We start from the raw sequence: 18,640 nt of genomic DNA, 5'->3' as shown, positions 1-18,640 counted from the left end.
GTGAGTCCCTCACCGTGAGTCTCTCACCGTGAGTCTCCCCCCGTGAGTCTCTCACCGTGAGTCTCTCACCGTGAGTCCACCCCCGTGAGTCTCTCACCGTGAGTCTCTCACCGTGAGTCTCTCACCGTGAGTCCACCCCCGTGAGTCTCCCCCCGTGAGCTCTCACCGTGAGTCTCTCACCGTGAGTCCACCCCTGTGAGACTCTCACCGTGAGTCTCCCCCCGTGAGTCTCTCACCGTGAGTCTCTCACCGTGAGACTCTCACTGTGAGTCTCCCACCGTGAGTCTCTCACCGTGAGACTCTCACTGTTAGTCTCTCACCGTGAGTCCACCCCCGTGAGTCCACCCCCGTGAGTCTCTCACCGTGAGTCTCCCCCCGTGAGTCTCTCACCGTGAGTCCCCCCCCCCGTGAGTCTCTCACCGTGAGTCTCTCACCGTGAGTCCACCCCCGTGAGTCTCTCACCGTGAGTCTCTCACCGTGAGTCTCTCACCGTGAGGCTCTCACCGTGAGTCTCTCACCGTGAGTCTCTCACCGTGAGTCTCTCACCGTGAGTCTCTCACCGTGAGTCTCTCACCGTGAGTCTCCCCCCGTGAGTCTCTCACCGTGAGTCTCTCACCGTGAGTCTCCCCCCGTGAGTCCCTCACCGTGAGTCTCTCACCGTGAGTCTCCCCCCGTGAGTCTCTCACCGTGAGTCTCTCACCGTGAGTCCACCCCCGTGAGTCTCTCACCGTGAGTCTCTCACCGTGAGTCTCTCACCGTGAGTCCACCCCCGTGAGTCTCCCCCCGTGAGCTCTCACCGTGAGTCTCTCACCGTGAGTCCACCCCCGTGAGTCTCTCACCGTGAGTCCACCCCTGTGAGTCTCTCACCGTGAGTCTCCCCCCGTGAGTCTCTCACCGTGAGTCTCTCACCGTGAGTCCACCCCCGTGAGTCTCTCACCGTGAGTCTCCCCCCGTGAGTCTCTCACCGTGAGTCTCCCCCCGTGAGTCCACCCCCATGAGTCTCTCACCGTGAGACCCTCACCGTGAGTCTCTCCCCCGTGAGTCTCCCCCCGTGAGACTCTCCCCGTGAGTCTCTCCCCGTGAGTCCACCCCCGTGAGTCTCTCCCCGTGAGTCTCTCACCGTTAGTCCACCCCCCCCGTGAGTCCACCCCCGTGAGTCCACCCCCGTGAGTCCACCTGTAAGTCCCCCCGTGAGTCCACCCCCGTGAGTCCACCCCCGTGAGTCCACCTGTAAGTCCCCCCGTGATTCCACCCCCGTGAGTCCACCTGTAAGTCCCCCCGTGAGTCCACCCCCATGAGTCCACCCCCTTGAGTCCACCCCCCCCGTGAGTCCACCCCCGTGAGTTCACCCCCGTGAGGAGTCCACCTGTAAGTCCCCGCGGCCAGGGGGTTGAATGTGTAGAGCCAATCCTGCAGGTCGCGGGAGCTGGAGGCCTGCAGCAGCAGCAGCCCGCGGTGCTGTGTGCAGAGCACAAACGTGAACGGGGTCTGGGTGGGGGGGGGTGAGGGGGGGTGAGGGGGGTGAGGGGGGGGGTGAGGGGGGGGTGAGAAAACCATTACACTCCATCTTTCGCCAATCTCCCCCCCTCACCTCTCTCTCCCCCTCCCCTCTCCCCCTCAACTCTCACCCCTCCCCCCACCGTGCAGCCCGGAGGTCCAGGGCCCCACGCTCACAGCGGTCGCTCTCCGCGTTGGTGAGGAGCTCAAACGGCCACCGCACGCACAGCCAGCGGCGGGTCCAGACGCCCGCTGGGGACTCGTTCAGGGAGCCGCTCTTGGTCACCACGGTGGGTGGGTGGTGGGTGGGTGGTGGGGAGAGAGAGGTTCAGGGAGCCGCTCTTGGTCACCACGGTGGGTGGGTGGTGGGTGGGTGGTGGGGAGAGAGAGGTTCAGGTAGCCGCTCTTGGTCACCACGGTGGGTGGGTGGTGGGTGGGTGGTGGGGAGAGGTTCAGGTAGCCGCTCTTGGTCACCACGGTGGGTGGGTGGTGGGTGGGTGGTGGGGAGAGAGAGGTTCAGGTAGCCGCTCTTGGTCACCACGGTGGGTGGGTGGTGGGTGGGTGGTGGGGAGAGGTTCAGGTAGCCGCTCTTGGTCACCACGGTGGGTGGGTGGTGGGTGGGTGGTGGGGAGAGAGAGGTTCAGGTAGCCGCTCTTGGTCACCACGGTGGGTGGGTGGTGGGTGGGTGGTGGGGAGAGGTTCAGGTAGCCGCTCTTGGTCACCACGGTGGGTGGGTGGTGGGTGGGTGGTGGGGAGAGAGAGGTTCAGGTAGCCGCTCTTGGTCACCACGGTGGGTGGGTGGTGGGTGGGTGGTGGGGAGAGGTTCAGGTAGCCGCTCTTGGTCACCACGGTGGGTGGGTGGTGGGTGGGTGGTGGGGAGAGAGAGGTTCAGGTAGCCGCTCTTGGTCACCACGGTGGGTGGGTGGTGGGTGGGTGGTGGGGAGAGGTTCAGGTAGCCGCTCTTGGTCACCACGGTGGGTGGTGGGTGGGTAGGCGGGTGGTGGGGAGAGAGAGGTTCAGGTAGCCGCTCTTGGTCACCATGGTGGGTGGGTGGTGGGTGGGTGGTGGGGAGAGAGAGGTTCAGGTAGCCGCTCTTGGTCACCACGGTGGGTGGGTGGTGGGTGGGTGGTGGGGAGAGAGAGGTCCAGGTAGCCGCTCTTGGTCACCACGGGGCTGTGTGGATAAGTAAAGGTGCTTATGTCATGTAGGAAATGTGGCGGAAAGGCTGACGTAAATCCTATAGAAGTCTATGGGAGTAGCCAGTGAATGATTGCAATTTGTAGTGTGGATAGGTTAGGTAAGCCGTCCGTGCAGAACTCATTCAATGCAACTCAGTGACGTGCCCCCCTTGTGACGTCACCACGGCGCTTTGTATTGGCTAGGTGCATGCACTCTGAGGCCACGTGAAGTGTCAAAGGGTCGCTGCTGGCAGGTCACGTGACAGACCCAGCAGGTGCCATGGGTTGACTGCTGTGCCAGGCTAGGTGCAGGAGGAGGTCACGGGACAGACGCAGCGGGTGCCATGGGTTGTACTGCTGTGCCAGGCTAGGTGCATCTGACGACAAACACCTGGGCAGTTCACCACCATTGGTTCAAGCAGAGCCTGTCTCTTGCTTCTGCTGATGAGACACAGAGCTGGGCAGACTTCGAATACAGCAGCAGCAGCAGGCATCGTCAGGGTCGGGATGGAACCCACGACCTCCTCTGTACCAGGCGAGGTAGTTAACATCTCGTCAGGGTCGGGATCGAACCCACGACCTCCTGCGTACCAGGCGAGGTAGTCAACATCTCGTCAGGGTCGGGATCGAACCCACGACCTCCTGCGTACCAGGCGAGGTAGTCAACATCTGAACCCAAGTCACCTTAGACCCAGGCAGCAGCAACTCGCCACAACAAACACAATTGCAACGTTATGTTGAGTCCGCTTATTTATTAACAACAATCGATAATCAAACAAATGTCTAGATATATATGTACACATGATTACATTATAACTTATTTATAATATCTCTATCCTAACTCTTCACACGCGCGCGTGGCTAGGCAAGCTGTAGTCCATTGTGTGGTGAGTGTGGGTGGTGAGTGTGAGTGTTGTGTGGGTGGTGAGTGTGGGTGGTGAGTGTGGGTAGTGAGTGTGGGTGGTGAGTGTGGGTGGTGAGTGTGGTGAGTGTGAGTGTGGTGGGTGGTGAGTGTGGTGAGTGTGAGTGTGGGTGGTGAGTGTGGGTGGTGAGTGTGGGTGGTGAGTGTGGGTGGTGAGTGTGGGTGGTGAGTGTGGTGAGTGTGGGTGGTGAGTGTGGGTGGTGAGTGTGGGTGGTGAGTGTGAGTGTTGTGTGGGTGGTGAGTGTGGGTGGTGAGTGTGGGTGGTGAGTGTGGGTGGTGAGTGTGGGTGGTGAGTGTGGTGAGTGTGAGTGTGGTGGGTGTGGTGAGTGTGGGTGGTGAGTGTGGTGAGTGTGGGTGGTGAGTGTGGGTGGTGTGGGTGGTGAGTATGGTGAGTGTGGGTGGTGAGTGTGGTGAGTGTGGGTGGTGCGTGTGGGTGGTGCGTGTGGGTGGTGAGTGTGGTGAGTGTGGGTGGTGAGTGTGGGTGGTGAGTGTGGTGAGTGTGGGTGGTGAGTGTGGGTGGTGAGTGTGGGTGGTGAGTGTGGTGAGTGTGAGTGTTGTGTGGGTGGTGAGTGTGGGTGGTGAGTGTGGGTGGTGAGTGTAGTGAGTGTGGGTGGTGAGTGTGGGTGGTGTGGGTGGTGAGTGTGGTGAGTCTGGTGAGTGTGGGTGGTAAGTATGGTGAGTGTGGGTGGTGAGTGTGGTAAGTGTGGTGAGTGTGGGTGGTGAGTGTGGTAAGTGTGGTGAGTGTGGGTGGTGAGTGTGGGTGGTGAGTGTGGTAAGTGTGGTGACGGTGGTGAGTGTGGGTGGTGAGTGTGGGTGGTGAGTGTGGTAAGTGTGGTGACGGTGGTGAGTGTGGGTGGTGAGTGTGGTAAGTGTGGTGACGGTGGTGAGTGTGGGTGGTGAGTGTGGTAAGTGTGGTGAGTGTGGGTGGTGAGTGTGGGTGGTGAGTGTGGTAAGTGTGGTGACGGTGGTGAGTGTGGTGTCCAGTCCAATCTCGGTATCAGTTCTGGCGTCCTCTCATCAGGCTTCTGCCACAGCTGGGCCCACGGTGGTGAGCGGTGATGATGACGATGGCGATGATGATGATGGTGATGACGGCGATGATGACGGCGATGGTGATTGGAGCTTCTCCTCCGGCTCCGCTCTGTGGAGAGAAGCAGCAGCACCACAGCAGCGCATCATCATCGTCATCATCGTCATCACCATCATCATCATCATCGTCATCATCGTCGTCATCGTCGTCATCATCGTCATCATCACCGTGATGATATCGAGCCCACGACTTCCTGCGTACCAGGCAAGGGAGTTAACATCTCCTAGCCACCGTGATGATGATGAGAGAAAGAGAGAGACGCAGACTGCAAATATACAGCAGCAGCAGCAGCCAGGCATCGTCAGTCGGGATCGACCCCACGACCTCCTGCGTACCAGGCGAGGTAGTTAACATCTCATCAGGGTCAGGATTGAACCCACGACCTCCTGTGTACCAGGCGAGGTAGTTAACATCTCATCAGGGTCGGGATTGAACCCACAACCTCCTGCGTACCAGGCAAGGTACACAGAGAGAGAGGCTCACTGTGGCTCAGCAGCTGCAGAGCCCTGCACAGGAGTGGTGCCGCCACTGCTGCTGATGGTGGTGGTGGCCCAGCTGGTGGTGTCGGCCCAGCTGGTGGTGGTGGCCCGGATGGTGGTGGTGGTGGCCCAGCTGCTGGTGGTGGCCCAGTTGATGGTGATGGGCCGGATGTAGATGATGATGGGAGTGGTGGTGGCGGTGGTGGGGGAGGCCCTGCTGGTGGTGGCCTCGCTGGTGGTGGGGGTGGCCTCGCTGGCGGTGGGCGTGGCCTCGCTGGCGGTGGGTGTGGCCTCGCTGGCGGTGGGGGTGGCCTCGGTGTTGGTGGGGGTGGCCTCGCTGGTGGTGGGCGTGGCCTCGCTGGTAGTGGGGGTGGTCTCGATGGTGGTGGGGGTGGCCTCGTTGGTGGTGGGGGTGGACTCGGTGTGGGTGGGGGTGGCCTCGCTGGTGGTGGGGGTGGCCTCGGTGTGGGTGGCCTCGCTTGTGGTGGGGGTGGCCTCGGTGTGGGTGGGGGTGGCCTCGCTGGTGGTGGGGGTGGCCTAGGTGTGGGTGGCCCTACTGGTGGTGTGGGTGGCCCTGCTGGTGGTGAGGGTGGCCCTACTGGTGGTGGGGGGTTGCCCTGCTGGTGGTGGGGGTGGCCCTGCTGGTGGTGTGGGTGGCCCTGCTGGTGGTGGGGGTGGCCCTGCTGGCGGTGGGAGTGGCCCTGCTGGTGGTGGGCGTGGCCTTGCTGGCGGTGGGAGTGGCCTTGCTGGCGGTGGGAGTGGCCCTGCTGGTGGTGGGAGTGGCCCTGCTGGCAGTGGGCGTGGCCCTGCTGGTGGTGGGGGTGGCCTTGCTAGCGGTGGGAGTGGCCTTGCTGGCGGTGGGCGTGGCCTTGCTGGCGGTGGGAGTGGCCCTGCTGGTGGTGGGCGTGGCCTTGCTGGCGGTGGGAGTGGCCTCGGTGTGGGTGGGGGTGGCCTCGGTGTGGGTGGGGGTGGCCTCGGTGGTGGTGGGGGTGGCCCTGCTGGCGGTGGGAGTGGCCTCGGTGTGGGTGGGGGTGGCCTCGGTGTGGGTGGGGGTGGCCTCGGTGTGGGTGGGGGTGGCCTCGGTGTGGGTGGGGGTGGCCTCGGTGTGGGTGGGGGTGGCCTCGGTGGTGGTGGGGGTGGCCTCGCTGGTGGTGGGGGTGGCCTCGCTGGTGGTGGGGGTGGCCTCGCTGGTGGTGGGGGTGGCCTCGCTGGTGGGTGGGGGTGGCCTCGGTGTGGGTGGGGGTGGCCTCGGTGTGGGTGGGGGTGGCCTCGGTGTGGGTGGGGGTGGCCCTGCTGGTGGTGGGCGTGGCCCTGCTGGTGGTGGGAGTGGCCCTGCTGGTGGTAGGGGTGGCCCTGCTGGTGGTGGGCGTGGCCCTACTGGTGGTGGACGTGGCCCTGCTGGTGGTGGGCGTGGCCCTGCTGGTGGTGGGGGTGGCCTTGCTGGCGGTGGGAGTGGCCTTGCTGGCGGTGGGAGTGGCCTTGCTGTCGGTGGGAGTGGCCCTGCTGGTGGTGGGCGTGGCCCTGCTGGCGGTGGGCGTGGCCCTGCTGGCGGTGGGCGTGGCCTTGTTGGCGGTGGGGGTGGCCCTGCTGGCGGTGGGGGTGGCCCTGCTGGTTGTGGGGGTGGCCCTGCTGGCGGTGGGAGTGGCCTGGCTGGCGTTGGGAGTGGCCTTGCTGGCGTTGGGAGTGGCCTTGCTGGCGGTGGGAGTGGCCCTGCTGGCGGTGGGCGTGGCCTTGCTGGCGGTGGGAGTGGCCTTGCTGGCGTTGGGAGTGGCCTTGCTGGCGGTGGGAGTGGCCCTGCTGGCGGTGGGAGTGGCCTTGCTGGCGGTGGGAGTGGCCTTGCTGGTGGTGGGCGTGGCCCTGCTGGTGGTGGGGGTGCTGCTCGTGGTGGTGGTGGTGGTGATGATGGTTTGGAGCCAGCTGTGAGCCAGCGCCTTCTTAGGCGTCATCCGGAGTTTCGGATCCCATCTGTTGGGAGGGACACGGGGAGGGAAGGAGGGAGGGAAGGAGGGAGGGAAGGAGGGAGGGGGGAGGCGCACACGTGGTGAGAGGGGCATGGTGAGATGATTTGACAGTGCAACCGTTTCAATTCGGGCAGCAACAACAAAAAAATTCGTGTCCATTTGTGTTTGTGTTTCTCCCTTGCGATGGGACTTTGTAGGATGAACGCTGAGATTTATAAGGGGGCACGGGGGGTGACCGATGAGTTCTGAAATTGGGTCTGCAGCGAGGCAGGGCACCGATAAGCTGTTGACAGGTATGGGGTGGTGAGCGGGGGGGTGAGCGAGAGGGTGAGCGAGAGGGTGAGCGAGAGGGTGAGCGAGAGGGTGAGCGAGAGGGTGAGCGTGCTTCGTACTGCAGACAGCGGCTGACGAAGTCCACCAGCTGAGGGTGACGGCCCCACAGAACGCGGTGCAGGGGGATACTTCCCGGTGGCCTCAGCTTGGACAGGTTGTCGGGGAGTCCCTCAGAGTCTCCAGAGAGACAGAGAGACAGAGAGACGCGCGCAGAGTCACCAACCACCACGTGGCCCACAGACCCCGCTCACCCACTTAACCACCCACCTTCCTATCCACCTACACACCCACTCACCCCACTTACACACCCCACTCATCCACTTAACCACCCACCTTCCTATCCACCTACACACCCACTCACCCACTTACGTACCCACTCACCCACTCACCCACTCACATACCCACTCACCCACTCACCCACAACCACCCACCTTCCTATCCACCTACACACCCACTCACCCACTTACATACCCACTCATCCACTTAACCACCCACCTTCCTATCCACCTACATACCCACTCACCCCACTTACATACCCGCTCATCCACTTAACCACCCACCTTCCTATCCACCTACACACCCACTCACCCCACTTACATACCCACTCACCCACTTAACCACCCACCTTCCTATCCACCTACACACCCACTCACCCACTTACATACCCACTCATCCACTTTATCCACTCACCTTCCTATCCACCTACACACCCACTCACCCCACTTACATACCCACTCACCCACTTAACCACCCACCTTCCTATCCACCTACACACCCACTCACCCCACTTACACACCCCGCTCATCCACTTAACCACCCACCTTCCTATCCACCTACACACCCACTCACCCACTTACATACCCACTCATCCACTTAACCACCCACCTTCCTATCCACCTACACACCCACTCACCCCACCTACATACACACTCACCCACCCTCTCACTCACCCACCCACCCACCCCTATAAGAGCCTCACTGCCACCACCCCCCCCACCCCACCTAACAAAACGGAATGGGTTACATCGCTAGCGTCAGCCTGCCCGAGCCCTTCAACTCACCAAAGTAATTTTTCCTGTAAGGGGCTTCGTCCACCATCTTATTCGGGGGCATGCCCAGCATCTGCGCACGATTTCCGACGAAGACAAAAAGAGGAGGAGGTAGAGGAGGAGGAGGAGGAGGCGGGGGGGACAGTTACAGCCGGTGTAGCCTCAGCGGGCCCATTGGGGCAAGTGCCGTCAGTCAGCGGTGAGTAGTGGCGGAGGCAGCTCGTGTGGAGGCCAGCACTGTGGCCAAAGAACAGGTCCCTGCAGGGTGGGCTGGTAGGAACATTGGAATTTTGCGCAATTTTATTTTACACCCCAACAGCACGAGATTTCACTTTGTTAAAGTATTGAAAGGGGACGGACGGACGGACACATTAATCTATTGCAGGCTGGTACACTCAGTTTACAACTTCGTTCCTACCAGTATAACAATCCCCTCCCTCCTAGTCTTAGCCTTCTCTGATTGCTTGGGGAAAGTGCTGTTAGCAGCGAGCAGCACCTATGAAGGCCGGCACTGTGTACAAAGAGACATCAATTCCCCCGCTCCACGTATTAGCCTCATCTCATCGCTGGGGCAAGCGCTGCTAGTAGCGAGCGGCACCTATGAAGGCCGGAACGGCACACGAGGGGGTGGGTGCCCAGGGCCACGCCCGGCCACCTTTGTCTCCCCCAGTATAAAATGTTTACTACACACCGCTACGCCAGGTACTCGTTTGAGGCTGACTCAACCTATGATAGGCCCAGGACCAGTTCGGATATTCCTCGCTGGTGTTTGTGGCTATGGGAGGGAATACAACTCTATGGGTCTTTACGGGGTCTCTATGAGGATGGGTCTCTGTGCAGACCCACAGAGACCCATACCCATAGAGACCTGCCCGCCCGCTCACCCACCATACAGACCCACCGTACCCACCGTACCCACCCGCCATACCCACCGTACCCACCCACCCACCATACCCACCGTACCCACCCACCATACCCACCGTACCAACCCACCATACCCACCGTACCCACCCACCCGCCCGTACCTCGATGCAGCGGTGCAGGTGGTCTTTGTAGGTCTGTGAATTGAAGAGCACCTTGCCGGTGGCCAACTCGGCCACGGTGCAGCCCAGGGCCCACATGTCCACGGCGCAGGTGACACGGTAGCCCAGCAGCAGCTCCGGGGCCATGTAGGGCAACGTCCCGCCCACGGTTTGGGCTGAGCAACAACAACAACAACGACAACAACAACAACAACGACGATGACTACAAAGTGGTCCCTCCGTCAACAGCGACACGGGTGGAACAGTTTTTTCTCTCGGTCGGTTAAACGCGTGGTCGGCTTCTGCGACCGATACGTCACGGCGGATGGCGAGTGTTTTTATTTCGGGTTGGACCGCGTACTCTGGCTGCCCGCCCGATGATGATGATGATGACGATGATGATGACGATGATGATGACGACGATGATGATGCTCGGCTGCAAGCGCTCGAATTGTAAACGTCGTAGCGGGTTCACAACTCCAGCGCACCGGTTACCGCTGTGCAAGCGACGAATCGATTGGCCGCGTCCTGCCCACGTGACGCTGAACCTCACCAGCTGGCTGCACTTTAGGTGTTCTGTTGGCTTAAAGGACGCGACCTGGCTTGACTTTCTTAATTCCAATTCAAAACAACGTTTGCATTTCTAGATTTAAAGCTTTCGTGACTTGCAAGGATCCGTACTCTTTGGTTCTGTTCGGTAAAGTCACGTAGTAGGTAAAAAAATAAAACGACGAAAATCACGACGTTTCGGCCACAACACAAGCGGCCTTCATCAGGTGAAGGGATCAGGCTGTCTCGCGCCAACCGGTATGTGCACCCGCACGTACACCACCTCTATGCTAAGTCGGCCAATCAAATGCTAATTTGTTATGCTAATTCCTTTGTCAAGGCACCTTGTTTCCTCGCACACAGCTTAAAGGTCCGTGGTCTGAGCGTGGCTGTGTTCCACTCCAGCGCTGTCCTCCAGACAGCCTGGTCCCTTCACCTGATGAAGGCCGCTTGTGTTGTGGCCGAAACGTCGTGATTTTTGTTGTTTTATTTATTTTACCTACGTGACTTTACCGAATAGAACCAAAGAGTATGGATCCTTGCAGTCACGAAAGCTTCAAGTCTAGAATTACAAACGCAACGATGACGTCGACGCGAGATAACCTCCGAGCAAAAAATATATATATATAAAAAACTCCACGCACGCAAAAGCCCCACTCGCTCACTTTTATACTTCAGGTAGAAGCTGCATCCGAAGTCGTTGACCCTCACTTTGCCGTCCGCGGTGAGCAGAATGTTGTCCTGGAACAAAGAGCAGAGACGGGGGAAGGGATTCCACGCTCGGAGGTTACGGCAGGAGCGTCCAGCCAGCAGTGGGTCGATCACGCGAGGTGACGCATTTACACCCACACGGGCAGCCCTCCCCGCCCGCCACACCCCACCCCCCACCCCGACTTGTGACACGGGCCACGTGCCTGAGACCCGTTCGAAGTCAATGAAGAATTAAAGCTTTCGTGACCGTGTAAATCGCTCGTTGTTTGTTTCCGGTAAAGTCACGTGTGTAGGAATACCGTAAAATTATATTGAAATAAATCAATCGCGACGTTTCGACGCACAGCACAAGCGATCCTCATCAGGTGTAAAGTAAAAAACCAAATCACAACAAGAAGATGAGAGACGAGAATTCAACAAACCTAGGAAAAACATTACGTGAAGCACAAACCAGTCAGGCCAACAACACAGTTAGACACTTACCCGACGGATCACGAATTTCAGAAGAGTGTTAAATTTCGTGGTCCGCCAGGTAAGTGTCTAACTGTGTTGTTGGCCTGACTGGTTGTGCTTCTATTTAAAGCTTTCGTGACTGCAAGGATTCATCTTCTTTGGTTCTTTCGGTAAAGTCACCAGGTAGAATGAGAATAAAATAATAAAATAACGCGATAAAATTCTCACGACGTTTCGGCCACAACGCAAGCGGCCGTCTTCAGGTGAAAGGTACGGACCCGTCGGGACGACAGAGCTTCAATAAACGATGTTAAGATTCGTAGCGACTTCTCCCAACCAGCTTAAAAGTCGCTACGAATCTTAACATCGTTGATTGAAGCTCTGTCGTCCCGACGGGTCCGTACCTTTCACCTGAAGACGGCCGCTTGCGTTGTGGCCGAAACGTCGTGAGAATTTTATTGTGTAATTTTATCATTTTATTCTCATTCTACGTGGGGACTTTACCGAAAGAACCAAAGAAGATGGTTGTGCTTTGCGTGATTGTTTTCTGAGCTGTGTTGAATTCTCGTCTCTCATCTTCTCGTCGTATTTACCTCCGTGATTTGTTACTTTTTACACCTAATCAAGATCGCTTGTGTTGCCGTTCGAAGTCGTTTTAAGAAACCACAAAACCTATTTTTATTTCACTACCAGGGTGTAAGGGCCCGGCAGAGCTGCCGTGAAGCTCTTTCATCAGAAACGACCTGGCCATCACGTAATGAGAGCAGCTCAACCAAGTGGCTGATATCATCATGAGCATCATCATCAGCAGCAGCATCATCATCATCATCGCATGGACATTTGTCACAGCACCCAAACACTCTAAACACGTGTTTCAACAGGCCCATAGAGACGCATACAGACCCACAGAGACTCATACTCATAGAGACCTATACAGGCCCACAGAGACCCATACCCATAGAGACCTATACAGACCCACAGAGACCCATACCCATAGTGACCCATAGACCCACAGAGACCCATACTCATAGAGACCCATACACACCCAGAGACCCATACTCATAGAGACCCATACTTATAGAGACTCACACAGACCCACAGAGACCCATACTCATAGAGACCCACAGAGACCCATTCTCATAGAGACTCACACAGACCTACAGAGACCCATACTCATAGAGACCCACACAGAGACCCACAGAGACCCATACTCATAGAGACCCATAGAGACCCATACTCATAGAGATCCATACAGACCCAGAGAGACCCGTACCCACAGAGACCCATACTCATAGAGACCTATACAGACCCACAGAGACCCATACTCAGAGACCCATACAGACCCACAGAGACCCATACTCATTGAGACTCATACAGACCCACAGAGACCCTTACTCATAGAGACTCATACAGACCCACAGAGACCCATACTCATAGAGACTCATACAGACCCACAGAGACCCATACTCATAGAGACCCATACAGACCCACAGAGACCCATACTCATAGAGACTCATACAGACCCACAGAGACCCATACTCATAGAGACACATAGAGACCCATAGAGACCCATACAGACCCACAGAGACCCATACTCATAGAGACCTATACACACCCACAGAGACCCATACTCATAGAGACCTATACACACCCACAGAGACCCATACTCATAGAGACCCACAGAGACCCACAGAGACCCATACTCATAGAGACCCACACAGAGACCCATACTCATAGAGACCCATAGAGACCCATACTCATAGAGACCCACAGAGACCCATACTCATAGAGACTCACAGACCCACAGAGACCCATATTCATAGAGACCCACAGAGACCCATACTCATAGAGACCCATAGAGACCCATACTCATAGAGACCCACAGACCCACAGAGACCCATACTCATAGAGACACATACAGACACACAGAGACCCATACTCATAGAGACCCATACACACCCAGAGACCCATACTCATAGAGACCCATACAGACCTACAGAGACCCATACTCATAGAGACCCATAGACCCACAGATACCCATACTCATAGAGACACATACAGAGACCCATACTCATAGAGACCCACAGAGACCCATATTCATAGAGACTCACACAGAGACCCATACTCATCGAGACCCACAGAGACCCACAGACGGACGGGGCCCACGGTCGACCCCCCCGCGGGTCGACCGTGGGCCCCGGGGGTGGCCGCCTCCGCGCCAGCCGAGCGAGCGCCCCGGCGGGAGGTGGCCACCACCGCGGCCCGCCCCCCGCTCACCGGCTTGATGTCCGCGTGGACGACGCCCCGCCCCTTGGCGTACAGCAGGAAGTCGAGGATGGCCCCGGTGTACTCCCTCAGACGCCTCGGGTAGATCCGCCCGGCGCTCCCTTTTCTCACGACGTCTTTGAGGCTCCTCCTGAGGCCACAACGACAACAACGACGACGTTAAATAAAAACCCCTTTGCCGTTCCGATGACGTCCGCAGGGCCCCAAACCCAAACGGACTGTACCACTTGGTTAGTTTTGCGGGGGGGTTGGGAGGGAGTGGTGTAAAGCCTCGTCGCTCCGCCGGTGTTCATCCGCGGCCTCGCCACGCCCCACTGCTTGCGCTGACGGAGCCAACGCCCACAAAACGACGTTGAGTATTTTACGACGGTGATTTCGTTAAATTTCTATTTGAAGCTTTCGTGACTGGCAGTGATTCATATTGTTGGTTCTTTCGGTAAAGTGACGTCGTGAGAGTTTTATTGTTTTACGTGTATATATATTTTTATAGTTTTTATTGTTTCCCTTTCAACGTGGTGACTTTACCGAAAGAACCAAGAATATAATGATTTAATGATTTTATTGTAATTTCAACTATTTTATAATTTTTTTTATTTAAAGCTTTCATGACTGCAGTAATTCATATTCTTAGTTCTTTCGGTAAAGTCACGTTGAAGGGAAACAATAAAATAATAAAATATATATAACAATTAAAAAAAAAATTTATACAATTATTTTTATACAATATTTTTTATTGTTTTATGTATATTTTATTATTTTATTGTTTCCCTTCAACGTGACTTTACCGAAAGAACTAAGAATAATTTATTATTTTGTCACCATCGTTTTATCGCTACGATTTCATCGCAATTTAATCAACGCATTATTTTCATTATTGCTTTATTATCAGCGTTTCACGATTTTGATTTCTACGAGCGGTATATTTTTATTTCATCACAATATCCTCGTTGCTGTTTTACAATTGTTCCGTCATTTTATTACCATCTTATCACGCGTTATTTTTTTGTGTTGCATCATTACCCACCTATTAATAATGTATCATTTCATAATTTTCTCACTAACCTTTCAGTGGAAATATTTTATTACTATATTATATATATTTAAAAAAAAAATTTGAACGTGTAATTCGTGGGGAGCGTTTCCGTTGAATCGCGAGGACTTCCTGCGTCCATCTAAACAAACTGTCAAATCGCTCTCCGTGGTGCTAACGTTTAAAAATAAATAAACACAAAGCGCCACTCCTTTAAAATGTTTCTTGCCGTTGGATTTTGCACCTGATGATGACTGCTTGCGTTGCGGTCGAAACGTCGTGGGAATTTTATTGTTTATATATATTTGATTATTTTCATTGTTTCCCTATGTAATTATTATTCTTGGTTCTTTCGGTTAAAGTCACCGCCACGTAGATACGTAAATACATGGTGGTGACTTTAACCGAAAGAACCAAGAATAATAATTTTATTGTTTTACAATAATTTTATTGTTTTACAATAATTTTATTGTTTTATATATTTTATATATTTTATTATTCCCCTATCTACGTGGCGGTGACTTTACCGAAAGAACCAAGAATAATAATTTAATTGTTTTACAATAATTTTATTGTTTTATATTTTTATTATTTTATTGTTTCCCTATCTACGTGACGGCGGTGGCTTTACCGAAAGAACCAAGAATAATAATTTTATTGTTTTATATTTTTATTATTTTTTTGTTTCCCCTATCTACGTGGCGGTGACTTTACCGAAACAACCAATAATATTAATAGCTGCAGTCGCGAAAGCTTTAAATAGAAAAATAAAAATAGTTTATAGTTTAGTGATTTTTCGATTTAAAGCTTTCGTGACTGCAGGGATTCATATTCTTGGTTCTTTTGGTAAAGTCACCACGTAGTAGAAGGGAAACAATAAAATAATAAAAATATAAACCAATAAAATTATTGTAAAACAATAAAATTATTATTCTTGGTTCTTTCGGTAAAGTCACCACCACGTAGATAGGGAAACAATAAAATAATAAAAATATAAAACAATTAAATTATTGTAAAACAATAAAATTATTATTCTTGGTTCTTTTGGTAAAGTCACCCCCGCGTAGTAGAAGGAAAACAATAAAATAATAAAAATATAAAACAATAAAATAATAAACAAAAACATGTAACGTACACTACACTATACACTACACTATACACTACACTACTACACACTACACTTTACACTACACACTACTATACACTACACTATACACTACACTCTACACTACTATACACTACACTACACTATACACTACACTATACACTACACTATACACTACTATACACTACACTACTACACACTACACTTTACACTACACTACACACTACTATACACTACACTGTACACTACACTATACACTACTACACACTACACTACTACACACTACACTTTACACTACACTACACTGTACACTACACTATACACTACACTACACACTACACTATACACTACACACTACACTATACACTACAGACTACTATACACTACACTATACACTACACACTACACTACACACTACACTATACACACTACACTTTACACTACACTATACACTACACTTTACACTACACACTAGTTTCAGTTTCATTTATTTTGGTATAGCCCCGTGAGCCATCCGGGTCTTGAATCGGGTGCAACCGCAACAAACAAAAACCAAAAACACGACCAAGAAAAACATCTTAAGGTGACTTTGTGTGTGTTGACTGTGCAAAACAGAAAATCCATGGGGAAAAAAACAGCAAAAATATTCCAGAAAAAGCACCGTGCACACCACCAACGCTGCGTGCAAAAATCCCAGTGTGGGATGCAAAGTCAAACAACAACCACAAGACAACTTTAGATTAAGGCCGTCAGTCTAACGCCGTACTACAACAAAACAAACATGTCCAAACCAAAAAAAAACGTTTACAAAATCACCAAAATAAAGTCATAAAAGCAATGTAACAGTGATCATAGAAACTGTGACCGAATTTTTTTACAATAAACTACATAAACAACATGTACCACCAAACCCTAGAGCCATAGCTGGCTGCATGAGTCACTCCACAATAGCAGGAGCATCGGTCGGAGTATCACATTTTAAAATGCACCTTTAAGATCAGCACGCTAAATCAAAATACAGATAATACTTTGCAGCGGTTATCCGGAGCGAAACATTTTATTTTATTTTAGGCCACTGAATAGCAGTGGCAGCTAGGGGTGTACAACTCCTCTAGAGCAGTTTTGAGTGAAGATCTCATAAGCAGTGATTTAAGTTGCAGTTTATTGGCAGGGCCTTTGCATCGATAGCAAAGGCCCTTCCTCCAGTATTTGCACGGCAATAGGGAATGTGAAAGCTGGTAAATGAGCGAAGACCTTAGGTCAAATTTGTTCTTTGAAGCAGAGAGGAGATCCAGCAGGTAGTCTGCGGATTTTTTCGTAAGTACATCGTGAATGAATAATATCTGGTGCACAATCCGTCGAACATTAAGAGATGTTCAGTTTGACCCAATGTAGAGATCACAGCGGTGAGTCCTATACGGGCAGTTCAATGTCAATCTTAAGGCCGAGTGATAGATGGAATCAAGCTTCTTCAGTACAGTACTTGGGGCTGATTTATACACGATGTCACAGTAGTCAAGTAGAGGCGGTATGGTAGCTTTCATCAATTCCAAACGGAACATTGGCGGGTAAGCAGTGCCTGTGTCGATACAGAAAACCAATCTTTTATTTTTGTCTTTTTACCAATATAATCAATGTGCCCTTCAAAATTCAGTCTTGAATCCAGGATGACCCCAACGAATTGCCACGTTCTGTCTGCGTGACAACAAGCTGTAAACGTTGTGGGTTCACTCTTCAACACACCGGTGGGCTAAAGCAGTGAACGAATTTTGCCTTTTGTCAACGTGACACTTTATTTTTGCCGATTGGCCGTGTCGGGTGGTGGAGGGTTAACGACACGTTTATAAATAACGGCGATCTAATCCACAAAAAAACCTTCATCACTGAACCCTTACTAGTCGGCCGTGTCGGGTGGTGGCGGATTTCACGACACGACATTGATGCATTTACGCGATCCAACCCCCCCCAAAAAACAAACCAAACCTATTAAGGATGACATTGGTCGCGACAGCCCTGCGAGTGAAACTCATTCAAAGTGATAAATCGACGAATTGAGTTGCTTGATTAACCGTTAAATCAATATTAATTCCGAAATAAAGAAACCATCGAGCGGAGCAATGGACACGCACGTGGGTGGGCGGGGTGGGTGGGTGGGTGGGTGGGTGGGGTGGGTGGGGTGGGTGGGTGGGGGTAAGCGGAGGTTCGCGTACTTCAAGAGCTCGACGACGAGGCAATTGTGCCCGCGGAATTGGAACGTGTCGAGGACCCGGATGACTCCGTAGCGCTCATCGCTGGCCCTGCCCTGCAGCTCCTTGGCCATCTTCAGCTCCCTTCTCTGGCAGGCCGCTATCGAGGGGCTGTGGAGCGGGAGGTGGAAGGTCGCGAAATCGATGACGGTGACTCTGTGTGGGTGACTCTGTGTGGGTGACTCTGTGTGGGTGACTCTGTGTGGGTGACTCTGTGTGGGTGACTCTCTGTGTGGGTGTCTCTCTGTGTGGGTGTCTCTGTGTGGGTGTCTCTGCGTGGGTGACTCTGTGTGGGTGTCTCTGTGGGTGTCTCTGTGTGGGTCCGGGTGTCTCTGTGGGTCCGGGTGTCTCTGTGGGTCTGGGTGTCTCTGTAGCTCTCTGTGGGTCTCTGTGTGGGTATCTTTGTGTGGGTATCTCTGTGTGGGTCTGGGTGTCTCTGTGGGTGTCTCTGTGTGGGTGTCTCTGTGGGTATCTCTGTGTGGGTGTCTCTGTGGGTCTCCATAGGTCTGTTGGTTACACTTCACGTAGCCTCAAGGTGCACATGGCCTGGCAGAAGCAACGTGGTGACGTCACCGCCACCTAGTGGCCAATGGCGATTGTTGTTGTTAGTTTGTAGTTGGCAATAGTGGTACGGCAGTTATTATTCTGTTGGTTAACTTTGATTCACAGCAGTAGTCTTACGGCAGGTTATTATTTAGTGAGTTAGTTGATATTTAGCAGTAAGTTTTA

General features: G+C 53.5%; 1 protein-coding gene across 1 annotated transcript; it reads right to left on the bottom strand.

Moving 5' to 3' along the window:
* Positions 1–1,624: 1,624 nt before the first annotated feature.
* LOC142907206 (dual specificity tyrosine-phosphorylation-regulated kinase 4-like) lies at positions 1,625–18,018 on the bottom strand. The gene is made up of 8 exons (XM_076056471.1): positions 17,876–18,018; positions 13,522–13,660; positions 10,746–10,821; positions 9,535–9,707; positions 8,522–8,582; positions 7,520–7,637; positions 6,524–7,131; positions 1,625–1,749 (listed from the first exon to the last, which is right to left on the bottom strand). Exons 1-8 carry the CDS (start codon positions 17,983–17,985, stop codon positions 1,625–1,627), a joined length of 1,410 nt encoding a protein of 469 aa, XP_075912586.1. The 5' UTR covers positions 17,986–18,018.
* Positions 18,019–18,640: the final 622 nt, after the last annotated feature.

This window comes from Petromyzon marinus, chromosome 75 (genome assembly GCF_048934315.1).
Source record: "Petromyzon marinus isolate PM22_M1 ecotype Great Lakes invasive population chromosome 75, UKy_Petmar_22M1.pri1.0, whole genome shotgun sequence".
Lineage (NCBI taxonomy): Eukaryota > Metazoa > Chordata > Hyperoartia > Petromyzontiformes > Petromyzontidae > Petromyzon > Petromyzon marinus.
This window is presented reverse-complemented; position numbering and strand designations above follow the sequence as displayed.